The sequence below is a fragment of the Labrus bergylta genome, chromosome 21 (assembly GCF_963930695.1).
Source record: "Labrus bergylta chromosome 21, fLabBer1.1, whole genome shotgun sequence".
NCBI classification, from domain to species: Eukaryota; Metazoa; Chordata; class Actinopteri; order Labriformes; family Labridae; genus Labrus; species Labrus bergylta.
The window spans coordinates 5,225,663-5,242,696 of NC_089215.1; the positions used below are offsets into that span (position 1 = coordinate 5,225,663).

At 41.9% G+C, this 17,034-nt stretch overlaps 1 protein-coding gene across 6 annotated transcripts in view; it reads right to left on the reverse strand.

The window, feature by feature from the left end:
- sdk2b (sidekick cell adhesion molecule 2b) overlaps window positions 1-17,034 on the reverse strand; it is a 318,687-nt gene that overhangs the window by 28,839 nt on the left and 272,814 nt on the right. For all 6 annotated transcript variants that reach the window (XM_065949804.1, XM_065949805.1, XM_029276802.2 and 3 more), the window contains exons 19-33: window positions 15,173-15,368; window positions 14,679-14,777; window positions 12,273-12,464; window positions 9,844-9,965; window positions 9,636-9,745; window positions 8,532-8,682; window positions 8,194-8,431; window positions 7,197-7,312; window positions 6,904-7,093; window positions 5,684-5,782; window positions 5,015-5,209; window positions 4,041-4,242; window positions 3,498-3,601; window positions 1,607-1,677; window positions 841-976 (exon numbers count right to left, since the gene is read on the reverse strand). In XM_065949804.1, coding sequence (XP_065805876.1) covers window positions 841-976; window positions 1,607-1,677; window positions 3,498-3,601; window positions 4,041-4,242; window positions 5,015-5,209; window positions 5,684-5,782; window positions 6,904-7,093; window positions 7,197-7,312; window positions 8,194-8,431; window positions 8,532-8,682; window positions 9,636-9,745; window positions 9,844-9,965; window positions 12,273-12,464; window positions 14,679-14,777; window positions 15,173-15,368 — 2,221 coding nt within the window. The remainder of the gene's footprint in view (window positions 1-840; window positions 977-1,606; window positions 1,678-3,497; window positions 3,602-4,040; window positions 4,243-5,014; window positions 5,210-5,683; window positions 5,783-6,903; window positions 7,094-7,196; window positions 7,313-8,193; window positions 8,432-8,531; window positions 8,683-9,635; window positions 9,746-9,843; window positions 9,966-12,272; window positions 12,465-14,678; window positions 14,778-15,172; window positions 15,369-17,034) is intronic.

The window sequence follows — 17,034 nt, forward strand, 5'->3', positions numbered from 1 at the left end:
AGAGAAAAGGCCTGTATGAGAGTTTTCCTCTGATGGAAATAATGGTTCCGCTAACTCGTATATAACCCTGAGAGTCTGATAATTGCCTGAAAATAAAACTGAAGTACAGCTAGCAGACAAAATGGTTTATCTATGATTTTTTTTAGATTCATGAAGCATTTTCATTTGAATTACAAACTGAACTTTTAAGCTACCGTACATATTGTGCTTTTCTTTGGCTACAACGGTTTTGAGTGCAGCGAAGAAGATTTATACGCTGCTAGCAGGAAGACAAGCTAGCAAGTTAGTTAAACTAGCAAAGGGTATAAATCCCTATTTTAGGCTACATTTATTTCTGAATTTTAAAGTTAGGATAATTATAACTATTAAAAAACACAAAATAAAATGTGAAAATGTAAAGTTTGAAGAGTATTGTGCAGAAAATCTCGGTATTTGCGACACCCTTCAGTGGCTGCTAGCTGAGCTGCCGCAAACATTAGCTTACATCGTTTCTAGGTGCTCAGCTTGTTTATAGGTCAGGGATAATTTCAGCGAATTGTACCCTGCTACACAACAATAATAGCTAACATATTAATCACAAAAAGTGTGAGTGTTATAGCCTACTGCTGTGTAAGATTGATTTAAAAAGTTGTCTAATTTAAAAATCACATTATTAAGGAAACACCATAGGGAAAAATTTGGTATCAGGTTAGGTTTCAGAATCAGGATTAAGAAGGAAGAAATACATGAAACAACAGTTAGAAAGTGAAATTCTACACTGCAAAAATAATTTTGGAAAGAATAAAGGCTCAAGATGGTAGAATAATACACTTTGCCATGTTAGCTGCTGTGATTCCTCACCAGTCAGCTCAGCCCAGGCGGATGCACTGTTGTGGATGGCATGAGCGGAATAACTGCGGAGACGGTCGTACAGCAGCTCACGATACCGAATCCTGAAACCCAGTAAGATCCCATTGATCTTCTCCTCAGAGGGGGGCTGAAAGGGGTGGAGAAAAAAAAAGTTTGGAAGTTTAAGTCTGATCCAGCAGATGTCTGCAGAACTGAGTCACAGAAAAAAAGCTTTGGATACTTCTTGTGACCTAGTTTCTGTTCTAATGAGGTTGAAAAATTGCTAAATTTCACCGTAATCTGCGTTTTAGTTGTATGTTTCTCCACTGTGATGATTCCACTTAATCGCTCTGTGTTTTGTTTCCTAACTTAACATCGTTGAAGAGACTTCCAGTAAAGACACTCCTCTAAGACTGAGCTCATCCATAGGTGAGTCACATGAAGAAATCCCCCCATGGTTCAAGATGACAGAGCAGGGCCAGAGGCGAGAAAACAAGTATACTTATAAACCCTACAAGTGTTCTCCATAAAAGTAAAATTGTGGCTTGGAGCCTCCTGTTTTTCTCCTCTTTATGACCTGTTAATTCAGGTGTGAGTGTGGGAGTAGACATGGAGGGTGTGTGTGAAAGTGAGTAGCATCCAATATGTAAGTACAGGCCTGCCCTGTGTACTGCCACGGTCTCTCATTAGAGCCAACTTTCTCCGACTTTCATAAATTTTGCAAACAATGAGAGAGGGGGAAAAAAAAACAGTAGAGAGAGACACTGCGTCCTCTTACCTTCCAGCGGAGGAGCACTGATGTCGTTGTGTGCGGCGTGACGGAGAGAATGGTGGGTGCTTCGTCAGGCGCTGAGGCGATAAAAAGTGAGATAAATGAGCTTAATTGACCTGAAAATGTGCGCAATTCAAGAGGCTTAATCTATCCATGGGCAGTGGCATTCATGGAGCATAAACACACAATAGCTAAAACAGAGAGGCCATTGAGGGATGAGTCAAAAATAGCATTTGGAAAGATATTTAGACAGAACATTTATTAAGTTTGTTAAAGCGCCACAGGGCCGAGCTTTCCACGGCTTTTATGCTGCCCTCTTGTCTCATGGTAACTGCAGATGGTGCACACTGCCCACATGACATAACCTACAGCCTTTGCCAGGAGCGTCTGCATCATAACAAAAGGCTAATTCATGCAGACATTCAACTCTTTTCATGGGGAAACAAAGGAGCATAGTATTGATATTGGACCTAAAATAACTATACACATAATTACATATTTAACGCACATTTTCATGGAGTCAGCGATACAGCTTGATCTTGTCTTAACAACAACGTGACACTGCCTGGTCACAAATTTCCCACAAGTACAGAGAGTCCATTATCCTCTGATTTCAAATGTTTGTAATCTGATATAAAGTCACACTGCTGTGTTCCAAGTTGGAATCTGTGAATCGACAACAATTGACAGTTTCAAAATTGATGAGTAACCAAAAAGACGGTAACACTTTAAATTAAGGTCACAATATTCAACACTAACTAGTTGTTTATTAGCATGCTAATTAGTAGCATACTAGCTCCTTATTAGTCATTATTAAGCATGTATTAGTACCTTACTCCAGATGACCACAGTCTATAGCTAATAGGCCATTAAGGAACAACTTAGGGAAGTTGTTGAACATGAATTATGATCTTAATATGCTTTTGCTTTAAGTAAAACATGTTAACATTGTTATCATCAAGGTAGTAATAGCGCTAAATAATGACTAATACTGAGCCTAAACAAGCTACTTAATGGTGAATGCTGTTACCTTAATTACAGTATGACCGAAAAGACAAATATAGTAAAACTCTGGAGGGACATGGATTTCAAAGTATCACAACATGTTTAATCACCTTTTAGGTCCTTTTACAAGAAGATCTATCAACAAAAGACTTCCTTGCATATCAACAACGACTAATGTAGCCGTTAGCTAGCATTACCCTTTGCTAAAAATGTACACCTTTTCTTATTAACAGCCAAAATGACTGTTAGTGAGGAATTTAGTGTGACACAAATGGTTATGCTAGCTAGTATTTGTTGGATGCATTAGCTAATATTGCATTGTTACACGTTTTATTTATTAAAATTGCCTTGATAAACCCTTGATCTTGACTAGTCGATGCTTTTTGCGTTGCGAATCCATTGGAAAGCAGAATGTTTAGTTAGATACCTAAGTTTATGAAAATTATAACCTACAACACAGTGCAATATGATGTTATCCTTTCGAGAACAGGCCTCCGAGAGCGACATCAGAGGCCTTGGGAAAATGGTCCAACAAGAAGTCGCCCTGCACATCATGTAGCACAGAGCAACATGTCGTTTATACACTTAGAGATAGTGAAAAAAAAAAAATGTAGGCTTTCAAAGCACGAGTTAGTGTGTTAATGAAGTTTCCAACAAAGCCATGTTAGCCGTTTCCCTCTCTTTCAAGTCTTTCATGCTAATAAGCTAATTGACTCCGAGCTGTAGCCTCATGTTTACCAAACAGAGATGAGAGCGGTTTCAATCCTCAAATCTAACTCATCAAATGAGCAAATATGAATATTTTTCAAAACTGTTCCTTTAAGATCCGGCTAATTTACTCATCAAATATTTACACTGTGTGTGCTGAATCTTCTCATTATGTTGCTCTTACCATCCTGCAGAGTTGTGATCGCTTCACTTTCCTCGCTGTACTCGCTGTCCCCGATGTCATTGGTGGCTTTTACTCTGAACTGGTAGGATGTGAAAGGCTTCAGCCTAAGGGGATGGAAGCAGAGAAAAAGCACATCAAGCCTGATGATAAACTACCACAGTGGATCTTAAACCTTTTAAGTCCCTGACATCAAAAGAGAAATATAGTCTCACTGTGGGAGCTACGAGTTTGTGAATCACACTACAAAGCACAAATTTCAACTAAGCAGAGACCTAAGTGCTGACTGCTGCATCGGCTTCATTTCTTTCAATTTATACCATTTGTTTATGTTCTATCCAGATTGTAACACCCAGGAAGTATCATTATACGTGCGAATATTGTCCATTTGCCATTTCTGCCAAAGATGGGAAGATTTAAGCGAATGCAGCAGTGGGACTGAAAGAAGATGAATGGTTTCATTTAGTGTTATCCTCGAAATCTAAAGAGAACAAATAGAAAAACAGAAGTTACAGCAAAGGTGAAAAGCTAGAAAGTACAATCTACCTGGACACAATGTACGAGGCGGCCTCGTGGTTGACGGAGGCAGAGTGGACCGTCCAGTTGCTCTCAGGGAGCTCTCTAAGCTGGACCGTGTAGTAACGCACGGGGGAGAGGCCGTCGCTGCCGGGCTCCCATGACAACAGAACGTGGCGGGCCTGAACGTCTTTTTGAGGGACCACTGGACGGCTGGTGGGTTGGGGACGAGCTGGAAGGAAGGACACAGGCATGGAAATGTGGAATCGCTGGAAAACTAAATATGTAATAAAGGAGCTCTTGGAAAATGATTTAGGAAATAAATGTTTGGCAATTTTGCAAAGGCAATGATACACAACAAAAAGGATTACGATTTTGATGAATGAATGCAACTTCCAAAATGGAAGTTGCAGACTAAACAATACGAAAAAGATGCCTCGAGGGAGGCAGATGGACTGATTCACTCTTACGACTGCATCAGAGCACTTCCGATAAACACCCACAGGGCACGAAACACTCCTTCAGAAAACACATCTGCTAACTGGACTGTTAACTGGAATCGAGTGCGCGGAAGGCTCAGCAGAACAAGTTGAGTCGTTGCTGAGATCACACTCCTGCGCTTGCTATCAGAAGTGTGCTGTGAGTGTTCCAAATTGCTCGATTACAACAAATGATGTCGCTGTTTCTTATAGGTTAACACCTTGAAAACACCATCTGTGTTTTTTGTGGACTTAGTTTAACAATTAAACCAGTGATGTTATATTCTAAACCAGTGAAATCAGTTCTGTAATAACCTGGTCCAGTGCTGTAATCACTAAATCAATGCTGGTATACTTTATATAAACTCTGATACAGTGCTGTTATTTTCTATTATATTCTATATCTGCACATACATAATGCCTTATTTCCAATCAAATTAATTGGAGTACTGTTATTTAATGTTGTTGTATCCATACTCTCAATATCTGGATAATAATAAAACACATTCTGTATACACTGGTTACCTCTTTTCTCCGTGGTGACCACCAGCGCCTCAGCGGCTTCGCCCCAGCCCTTCCTGGTCTGCGCTGTGATGCGGAACACATAGATGGACTCTGGCTTCAGGCTGGTCACCGTGTACTGGCGAGCGCTCGGGTTCAGCACGTCCACTGTGGCCGCGTTGCTATTTGTGGAGTTGAGGTGGTATGTGATCTGGTAGGCTTCAGAGAAGAGGGGACACATTGATCATCTTATTGGAGGCGTAATAATGAGCTCAATTTCACAATTTTTAATCTAGGCTGAAAAAAAAACGTGTTGTTTGTGTTGCTTTGCTAACAATACCAGGAAAAGCGAACTGTGCGGCTAACAGCTTTTATCTCTGCTGAAATGATCCCACTAGCATCTGCTCCTCTCTGCTACTGCGTGGGTCTGACATGCTGTACAGTTTAAAACAAATGATCCGACAGATGTATAATGAATCAAACGCTCACAAGGAAATCCCCAATTAGTGACAAGAGACTCCAACTCTCTGATCCAGTGACGGAAAATAACAAGATGTGTTCCATGAAGAAGGAAAACAATATTCTAAAGAGTATGTCGGGAGTCTCCAGGAAGCAGGCTACACCTTTTGGGCCTTACACTGTCCAAGGAATAAAGACATTTAAAAAAAAAACCTCTTATTGTCTTTTACAAACCAAGTATGATGCCATTGGGCTGTGATGGAGACTGCCAGATAAGCCGGACTGAGGTGGTTCGCACTTCAGGGAACAGGATGCCCACTGGAGGTCCTGGAACTGTAGGAAAGAGAAACAAACTTTAAACACATAACACTCAGGAGTTACCTAAAGCTGCTATGTGGCATCTTGAACTGGCTAATAATGATGCCTCTTTATGACCTACAAAAAGCAAACTAAACCTTGAATTGATGTTGTAGATTTTAATTTTTCACTCAATACTACGGTGGCTGGGAAGAACAAAAGCAAATTTTACAATTTACACTCTTACCTGTCCCCAAACAAATTTACAAATGACAGAATTTTGACGGAAAGGGAATGTACCAAATGCCAGAAGTGACCTGGAAGTGATTGAGTAAGAGGTTATTTTGTTTGTTTTGGTGGTAAAAGTGTTTCACACTTTGCAATTTTGCTTTGCACTTCCCAGCCACTGTAAAATAAAGTCATGACAGTATGTTGTGATGCTGGATGTGTGCCATCCATGGAGGTCACGGTGGACTTAACTGGCTTATGTTACATTCATGTTAGTCCTGTTACTAAGCTTGGACATGCTCTTAGCTTATTAACCTTACTAAAAAGATTGTATAACAACACTTGGGATATTAGTGACCGTAGCTGTGTATACACCTGTATCATCCTGGTTTTCACATGTTCACATAACATTAATTTATTTACATTTAATCTGACATAGCCCCAAATGGTTACGTTACATCATCGCTACCCATTCTGAAAAAAATATGTCGAGGTTTCACTTATCATTCAGTTGTCTTCAAAACAAATGTTCCTGCTAGCTAAATCAAGATATTTTCGACACCAGCTATACAACTTCTGTCCACAGGGGTCGCCAAAATCCACACAAAAGACGAGTTCCTTATAACGGCTTGAAAACTCAAATTGGTAAACAAAAATGTAAGGTTACGAAGTGTAACCATGGTTCTCTGAGTGAAGAGACTATCTCTCCGGCTCCCCATACATGTGGAATATGTAACAGAGGGGAGAGATAGTCTCGATACGATGCAGAACGTAAGGTTACGACGTGTAACCATGGTTCTCTGAGTGAAGGATCAGTATCTGTTATTTCACTTCAACGGAAAAAAAAAAGAAAAGAAGAAAAGTGCAGGTTTTTAAATCTGTGGAGAGCTTATTCCACTCCTTAATGTTGCTTTATCCTCTGCCCCTACCGTCATCCAGCGTCCTTTCCAAGATGGGTGGAGAACTGGACCGCCCGTCTCCGACGCGTGTGAAAGCCAGCACCTGGATCTCATACAGCACATATTTCCCCAGACCGGTGAGCTGGACGCTGTGGGTGGCGTTCCCCTCCACTGTCCAGAAGTGGACCGAACTGTCCGAGTCCTTCTCTTTGTACACCACCTAATGGATAGAAGTGAGGGGGGATATTAAGATTGATATAACATGAAGACTTGGACTGCCGCATGAATGAATCGGTATAACATTAAAGGCAGAAAAATCCGACCTTGTAGCCCAGAATGAGACCATTCCTGTCCGCCTCAGGGACCTCAAACCAGCGCACCAGGATGCTGCTGGACGTGATGGCGAAGGTAGACACATTTGTGGGACCGCAGGAGGGGACTGAGGAAACAAAGGGAGCAGAGAGGCGAAAACATCACTCTTCAATAGTCCATTGTTCGCCTTTAATTCAGAACAATCCATTAGAACTAGAGAGAGATGCAGTTTGGAGGATCAGCTGTGGTCATACAGTATCATGCATTTTTTGCACGTAGCTTCTGATATTCTAGTGGTGCCCTACAGGCCTGCTGAAACAAAAAAAAAAAAGACTAAATGAAGAATAGGCCCTTTTTTTCCCCCCCCACCTCACTGGAACTCATCCCTGGACATAACGCACTGATTCCTAAGAATCTGCTGCAGTGAGTGGAAAAAAATAGGAGCACAGGAATTCCTTATTCGAGTACATGTGTTCTCAATTTCCTCGGACTGCTTTCCTCACTCCTTCCACTCCTCACTCGCCGGCGTGGAATGAGAAATGTGGCGGCAGGGACATGAAGATTATTCTTTTAAATAGAGTTAAGGGGCAACGCATTCACATAAATGCAAAAAAATAAAAATGGCATATGGTAAAGCTGCACGTTTATGATTGATCGTTTTATTCGACTTTAACACAGATATTCCACACAGGAAAAAAGTGCTGAGAAAATCAATGCAAATACTGTTAGGATGCAGGATTGTGGGGGTCGATGTGAGCTTGTTTTAGGTGCACAATAAACGAATATTTCGCCCTTTCCGTCATGACGGCCCCTCGACTTTGGATCGACCTCCCCGAGGATATAAAGCGCTCAGAGTCAGTCACCCGTTGTAAATCTCTTCTTAAAACCCATTTTTATAGACATACTTTTAAGTAATGTCATCTTCTTATCTCTCAATGTGTTCAATATTTTCAATTTTTCACTTGTTGTTTTGTCTTTTAACTACTGTGTTTCACTTTTACCACTCACCAGACTCCCTCGTCCTGCCTTTGACCGGCGTGCTCCAGGGTCCCATCCCGATGCCGTTCACAGCCTGAACCCTGACCTCGTACTCGGTCCACTCCTCCAGGTCCTCGATGGTGAACTCTCTCTCCAGGCGGTCGGGGATGACGTGGGTCAGCCCCCGGCCCTGAGAGCCCGCGCGGAAGTACTGGATCCTGTAGCCCACCTGCTCTGCGATCCCGTTGTATTCCCACTCAGGCAGAGGCTTGACCGCAAACGAGGGGGGAATGGATAGTCTCAGACTGAGAGATATAAATACAGTAAGTGATCATTCAGAGACACCAGGAGCTGGTTTTTCTACTCACCATCCATCGTAACCAGAGGCTGGTCTCGCTGGCGGTGCGCAGGGTGACATTGGCGGGGGCCATGTCAGGAGGAGCTGGCAGGGTCTGGATCTTCCTGGAGGGCTGGCTGGGAAGACTGGTGCCCACAATGTTCACCTGACGCATCCGGAACCTGTTGTTTGGAGTTCAGCATTATAATTGAACTTCTGCAGATGGATTTTGGTCTATAAATAGAGTCACTGTAGTACTTTGAGTAGGCCTGATTTTACATGCGAAGTGATACGATGCGACATGATCAAATATGATGGGATATGCTTTATTGTCCTATTAGTGACATCTGATACTCATATAGCTGCCTCCATGGTAGCATCAATAAACAAGGACAGAAACTAAAAAGAACCATGTGAATTTTGATCCACAGACTAGAAGCTGCTTTTCCGTCAATAACATTTTTTTGTTTTTGCAATAATCTAACCGCCTGATTTTAATTTATCTACTTTTATTTAACCTTTCAACGCAGGTGGAGATTAAAAAAATAAGTGCTAATGCTAGCTCTTTAACTCAGCCTAATGCCAAATGGAGCAGCCAGTCTCACAGAGGACCGGAGTAGATCCTGATGAAGTATGTACTAAATCAAAAAATAGACTTTGAATCCATAAATCGTTTTTTAATCCAAAATAGATTCACAATCGAATTGTGACCCCAAGAACTGAAATTCCAATCGTGAGACACCCAAAGATTCCCAGCTCTAGTGGGGAAGATGACTTTAAGATCCTGTGACTGATGTGATCTTCGTGCACCTAATAAAACGGCTTCATTTTATTTCATGCTCTTCAGTATGTTCTTCTCCACTCATTGATACTGTTAATACATTTCATTTCACCTTGCGTTGATATAAAACGTTGGATTCTGTTGCTCGGACCCGATCTTGGTATGTCCTTTTTTAGGTCATGCTTCCTGAGAGTCCCCTCCCACCCCATCCCTGTCAGAAACTAAGGAAGATTTCAGGGGCAGGCTGTCATGATATTCTATAGACATTTTTTTAGGAGTGCATGTGTGAAAATGGCTAAAGAGAATCCCAAAAGGAGACAGACAAAGAAGAAGATGCATTTAACAGTGTGTTACCTGTAGAAGGTGTACGGGTTGAGACCTGGAACCTCTAAGGAGCGGGCTTCAGGTTCATTGGTCACCTGATGGACCATCACCCAGTCTTCATTTTCTCCTACAACACCCACCTGGTGACAAGAAAAACGACGCAATGAAGATCTGTATGAAATCAGATCTTTGTCAAAATCTTGAATTCATCTTAAAGTAAGAAAAACTAGACAATGACCTGGGCCTCCACCTGCCAACGGGAAATGGATGTTTTGCCGTCATATCCGGGTTTGAACTGCAGCGTGATGGAGCGTGCGCCGATGTTGGTGATCGCCATGCTCGAGGGAGGGCCGGGCAGCTCTGTGAGGAAGCAGAGAGACAGAAGATGGATGAAAAATGTCACTTCTCTGGGTGTTTTTTGTTGTTGTGATGCTGCCTCTCCCACAGGGTGCATTTAAGGTTTGTAGACTAACTGCTGAGGGTAAATCTATTTACAACAGCTCCCTCTTGTGGCCGTACAGATACCACACATCGCTGAATCTGTCATGTTCTTTTTTTTTTCCTCTCTTGTGCTCCCAACTTCTGCTAAGACAGCAAAAGCAGATTAGACGTGTGTGGCGTGAAAAAAGAAAGAAAAAAGAAAAGATGCTCACACAAAGTACACAGGCGGAGACAATGCCATGAATGTCAATTACACTGCAGTTATCTGGAGATATGATTCAATCTGATATCCCACTGTTTACACTTGAGCCGGGGTAAACAATAAGAATGGATTATTCCTTGGAAATCCATGAGGGGAAACAAATCTGAAAATGGCAAATTCAAGGAACAGCGGGGAGGGCATTTTTCGGTATATGAATCTCATTATTAGTTTTGTTTATTGAGGGATTATTCGTCTTCTTTCTTTCTTGGTCGGAATGCGTGCGAGTTTGTTTGTGCGTTAAATAATTCATTTTCCATCGTTTTTTTTGTTTTTCTCCCCTTGAGATTAAACATTAAACCTACCATAACATAGAGTTTTACATATTTACATCTGAGATATGAACGGTGCAGCTGTAGCGAGCTGGACTGTGGCCGTGATATTAAAAAAACATCAAATCACTCCTGCGGGTGCATTAAGCCATTCTTTTCCCCAAGATTGCCTCAATGTCCGTGTACTCAAAGCCCTTAATGAAATGCAGATTACACACAGCGTAAGTGAAATTACTACCTCTAAATCATTTACATGAGCGGTAATTGGAGCTGCATTGTTGCAGACACGTAGGTGTTTTCTTTACACGTATACAAAGAGAATAATCACCACGCCGGGGACCGTAACTGCTGCTCTGCTCTCGGTGTAACATCCCTTTCCTTTCACAGGTTGCACAGATGTACGGCCTCTGAATGCCACTCTGCTAATTGGCGTGGTGTATTGTATTTTCTATAACACAATTTTTGCAAATATGAAATCATTAAACACTGTAATTATGTTCAAAGCTCCCGCAGGAGCTGTTATTTCACCGACGTGGGGCAGATGTGAATTGGTTGGTTTTTTTTTTGGTTTTTTTTGGTTCCATCCCAAGCCGAGGTGACTGAGGATCCTGTTTCATTGTGCCTGGCGCCAGACGGCGTGCAGTGGGTGCACGGAGTTTAATGTGAGACAGTAAATATGCAGGGAGGAGAAGGAGGTGCGGTGAAGGTTCACAGCGAATGTTAGCAGAAAAGTTTTGCCTCACAGAGTGGAGTTTGGGGAGTTTAGGGAGTTTTACAGAAGTCTTTAAAGAGGTAGAAGAGGCTTTACTGAAAAACGACAAGAAGTTGCATTTTGGGAAACGTAGGATCCAGTGTTTTTTTTGGAGCTGCAGGAACTAAAATGTAATACATTCAGGACTTTATGTCTTAGGTGTGTCGCATGCTTTCTTTTCTTTTTCTTTTTCAAATAAAAGTTGTGAACTTCACAAATAACACCCCCATTCAGCCTTGACGTACTGACAGTAGCTCAGTCTGCAGAGAGACTTGGTTTGGGAACAGGAGGGTCGACGGTTCAAATCTTGGTGCGGATCAAGTCATTGAATTGGGCTTGTTTCTGGAGAGGTGCTGGTTCACTTCTTGAACACTGCTGAGGTGCCCTCCGAGCGCTCTTTCATGTGCAGCCCCCCCCCCCTCACCCTGACACCTCTCCATTAGTGCACAGGATCATGTGAGTGCATGTGTGTGTGTGTGTGTGTGTGTGTGTGTGTGTGTGTGTGTATTTCAGCCTATATGTGTGTTCCAATGTTTAAAAAAGGCAGATGAGTCATACTGCACTCGTTTACTAATTTCCGACCAATTACAAAGCTTTGTCGTGGCTAACGGTCCAATCAACTTTATTCCAACCTTATGTCCCGCCTTCTACCTTGTGATTGGTTCTATCCAGTTTCAGTAGGAGATACGTCGCGACACGGCCGTTTGATACTCTCTAAATTCAGTTTCATGGGGACTTGATGAGTTAGAAAACCAGTATGGTGTACATTACTGCCTCCTACTGGACAGGAGTGGAACAAGGTAGAGAAATGTGGGCGGTGACAATAAAACTAACATCTTTACAACTTGGTTTACTTTCTTTGTAAAACAAATAAATAGCTATTAAAGAGTTTAAAATCGCTGATCTAAACCTTCAGTTTTTGTAGCGATGATGTGTTCACTGACCTGGTGGGACGCCCGAGGAGATGGTGGAGGAGGAGAGCAGGCCCTGGCCTTTGGAGGTCATTCCGGCCACCTCGATGGTGTAGGTGGTGAGAGCAGTGAGTCCAGTGACCCGGTACTCTAATGTGACGTTCGGCAGGTAGTGGGTGACTCGCGTGTTCGTCCGGTTGTACTCCTCCCACGAAATGCGGTAACCTGCGAGAGCGGCAGACACGGGATGGACAGACAGAGAGACAGAGAGACAGACAGACAGACAGAGACAGAGAGAGAGAGAGAGAATGCTCTGAGGGAAAATTCAGCAGCAGTTTGACGACAATTGCAACTCTCAGCTCGCATGCTACAGGGCGAACTAACAGAGATATTGAATTAACTTCATCAAAAATTTAATATAGCAAATGAAATCAGCCTGTGATTATACCTCCCTACACACATCCTCCACCCACTCCCATCCACCCACACACACACACACACACACACACACACACACACACTTACCCTCTCAAAGTTAATGCAATTTTCTCCTTGGCCGGCAGCTCTCTTCATGTGATTGCATATAAGGCATTAGGCAGCATTTATTTTTTTATTTTTTTGCCAAATCAATAATTTCACAAAGCATGTCAGTGTTTGTCTCCTGGGAGTGTGAAGCACATCAACATGTTTTAGGAGAACACTTCACAATATGCTTGGAACTCTCAACCTCTGTAAACACTCGAAATTCAATGTGAGCTGGTGGGAGCCTTTGCTCTTCATCCGAAGATTGCGCAGAAGAAAGTAGCACTATTATTTGAACAGTGGCTCCCTTGGAAATAAGATATTTAATGAAGACATTTTGAATTTTAAATCCCTGGACAAATAGAGGGAGAATCCTTGTTATAGATGATTCTGTTCTTTTTGTTAACTTTCAGTCTCATTGTTGTGACGAGTGGAGACGCTCGTGAGGATCAAAATGTAACCAAAAGCCAAACATCTCTTCATGCAGCTAGAAACAGATTAAACGTTCTCCCTGAGGAAGTGCTGCTCTGTTTCTTTTATTGTTCAGAGACTTTTACACGGTATGATGATTGAATGCCTTTACCCGTTTAGTAAAACATCCTTTATCTCCGCTTACCTCTGTATGAAATATTGAGTTTTGTCATATTTATTTTGCAACACTTGAAAGAGGAGATATAATGTTTAATAGAAGAAGTTTGAAGAATATCCTGCAAGTGTTGTCTCAACGCTGCATTTAGTGTCTTATGATCACATGCAGGTTTGGCATTAGGATGTCGTTGTTCATATAAAACACACAATAATGAGTGTTACACAATACTGACCCCAGTTATGTTCATATTAACATCTGATGGCATTTTGTGATCCGTTGACACTTCTGAGCTTGATATTACTGGATACTTTGGTCGTCTTGGCGCTGTTTTGCACCAACTAGTGTGTTTCATATGTGTGTGTGTGTGTCTTTAAAGATTAGATCAGATGTTTATTACCATTTGCACGGCTACAGAACAGTACAGGTACGGGGGAATTTGGAATGCTTAAAAAACTTAATTATATCAAGGACACAAGAACTATAAACTGTACAAAAAACTACAAACCTGACTGTAGAATCAAATAAAATACAAGCTTTCTTGCCTTGAGAATTTTTTTTCCCAAACTTATAACGTCATTTTTTTGTATTTCATTTGGTGTTGATTTGTTGTCAGTTTTGGTCCTGTTGTAAATGCGTTTTTTTGTCTGGACCATAGACTATAAAAAACACGGACGTCGCCTCAGTGATGTCTCACATTGGTTTCTGAAGAGTCGTTTTGATAAGCCCAACGATGGTGGACGCCATATTGGAAATGCTATCTCAACTTAACTTGTGCTCAATCTCAACGCAGGCAAAGAGGTGAAGAGGAGGCGGGCTTTAAGCCTCTTGGATAACAGCTGCAATAATATCCTCCTGTTAGTAACTCAGCCACGCCCCTCATAATGCTAATTCATGATCAACTCTTTGGCGTAATGAAATCAAAATGGGTGTGTGCCAATATAGAAATGAGCAGTTAATACCAAATTCATTTTCAAACCAGGCTGTAAACGTGTTTATTTGTACTGTAAAAAAATGTGTTTGTGGACAGCCTCAAGTGGACACTCCAGGAACTGCATTTTTTTTTTTTTTACTTCCACATTTGCTTCATTTTTTCACACTTGAGGTTGACGCATGGTTAGGCACATTTTGAATACCCGATGGTACCTTTCAAAGGGTTTATCCTAAGAAATAAATTATAGACTGATGTTGTCTGGATGTGGCCTATCTTACATGGAACCAACACAACCTTGTACGCTTCCTTTTTGGTCATATTGTTGAGGTGTTTATGAATACTACACCTGTATCTTTTCCTTTAAATCTTTTGACATGTGGGGTTAAAGTGAACGTACCTGTGAGAACTCCATTCTTCTCGCCGGGCTCACTCCAGCTCACTTTAAGCGAGGTGTCCAAGATCTCGGTGAAGCTCAGGTGACCCACAGCACCGGGAGCTGGACGGGGATAAAAAATTATAATGAGGGAGGTTGATGGGCAAAAGAGAAGCTCTACATGGAGTGAAAATGAACTGCTGCTCTGCTGAAATATTGCATTTAACTGTAGTCAACAAAATCTGCAAATTAAAGATAATTATTAACAAAAGAGTCTGGTGATAAGTTTAGGAAAATTAAGTTTTTAACACATGATCTCTGAGGAGGCCGAGTGCCAATTACGATGATCCCGGCTGCATGCAGAGCATACTCAGTCATTAGCACCTCTTCACAACTTGCCTCTGCATGAATGATAGATCTGGCCTGCAGGATGTGTTTCTGCGAGACGCTCATGTCCCCTCACCACCACAGGAGCATGAAAAGTGTTAAGAAGAAGAAGAAGAAGAAGAGTCACTTACTGTCCTCGTGTGTCCTCAGCATTCTGGGCGGGCTGCGAGGGCCGTCTCCCGGCGTGGTGAAACACAGCACCGAGGTGAAGTACTCGGTGAACTTCTTCAGACCTGTCACGTAGCCCACGTGGACACTGTCCTGGAAGTTGGGTCCCAGTGTCACCATGGAAATGTCCTTGTCTCTGGTGGGCTCCCAGGCCAGCAACTAAAACATCAAAAACAGAAATTAGTGAGAGAGAAGGAAATTATCCTGAAAGCTGCAAAATAAAGCAGCTAACAAGTTTTTAGCAATAATTCTTAAACTAACAGTAGAGTCTCTCTCTGTTTAGGCTCTAGGATGGAGATTTTATACATCACCATCTTGTTTTTTGGGGATCAGCAGTGACCATATTTTGGCAAAGGGAACGCTTATAATTGGTAATGGCACTCAGCCACGCCCTTAGGCATACTCTGTCGTACTCAATATGGGATCATGCTGGAAAACCTCAAAACGAGTTCCAGTTCAGTATCCTTTATTGTCATGAATGTCAAGACATTTGTCAAGACACCCAAAAGTATTGATTGATGAAAACAAACTTAAAAAGTAAATGTTTGGTACGGGGTAATAAAACATGTGAGAAATTAGGTAATTACCAATTTAGTTTCATTCTATGGGACTTATTGTTTCAACAAGGGAAGTCGCCCCCTAGTGGATAGTAGACATGTCAAGTTTAGGTTCTTTGGCTTTGCTTTTGCCACTAAGATAGTACGTCCAGTTGTTTTATAAAGTATTTGATTTGCGTGCAAGTCATAGCTTTAAAGTAGCAGTATGTAACTCTGACACCTAGCGTTTAAAATGGGTACTGCAGTCCAAATTCAAAACATTTCCCCAACAGTCTCCCCCTTCTCCTCCTTGTCCCTAAAGCCGATGTTCAAACAGGAATCAGTTCTATCTGAACAAGTTTGCTTGTCTGTTTACATCACTGCAACACCTGTTGGTTTGCTGTTTGCCTGGCAAACCGAGGGGCGTCCAAAACGGCCGTATGGGGGGGGGGGGGGGGTTGCCTTTAAACCGCCTACCTTCTCTGGTCTAAAACACATACAGACCATTCAAGACCAGAATCTACACTTAGGAGGAGGACATACTGGCTGCTGCATTGTTGTCAGAGAAGCCAGCACTTCAACATAGCATGTTTCCTTAATGATGATATAATATGGTCATTTTGTGATTGAATTCAGTTGATATCTTACAGATTGGACCGTTAATCTTAATAACTGCACTGTCAGCAACAAATGATCGATTACTCCATATGAGCCAAAGACATGTTCCCTTTGCATAGAGGTAGAATATTCCAACATATAAAAAAAAAATGTTTGTGTAATTTTCTACGAGAAAGATTGGCTTCTCTCCTTAACTTGTTCAAGGATTTCTTTATAATCCCTGAAGGACAATTTGCTTAACAGGCAGCAGTGCCACACAAATGTTTATGAGTTACACAGCCTCAGTTGTTACAGGTATAGATGCTCAGCACTCCCTCTTCCTTTGCCTTACTCTTAATCCCCTCTCACACTCTCTGGCTCTTTGTTTTCCCCAGATCTGGTTTGTACAGTGACCCTTAAGTAAGGCCTGTGGAGTCCTATACTGAACAGAAAGACAAAAAGCAAGGCGGGGAAAAAAAACTCCCCCGACATGACATATATAAGTGTCACTGGAAAAGTACAACTACCCCGTGGATGTGGCTTTATGATTCCCTGTGGGGTACATTTGTTTCCATGAGGAATAAGCAAGAGACAGAGAGATGGACGACACTCAGGGGCGCGTGACAAAATAATGAAGACATTCATCATTATGTGCAACGCAGCGTCACAATAAAACAGATGAAAAATGGCGG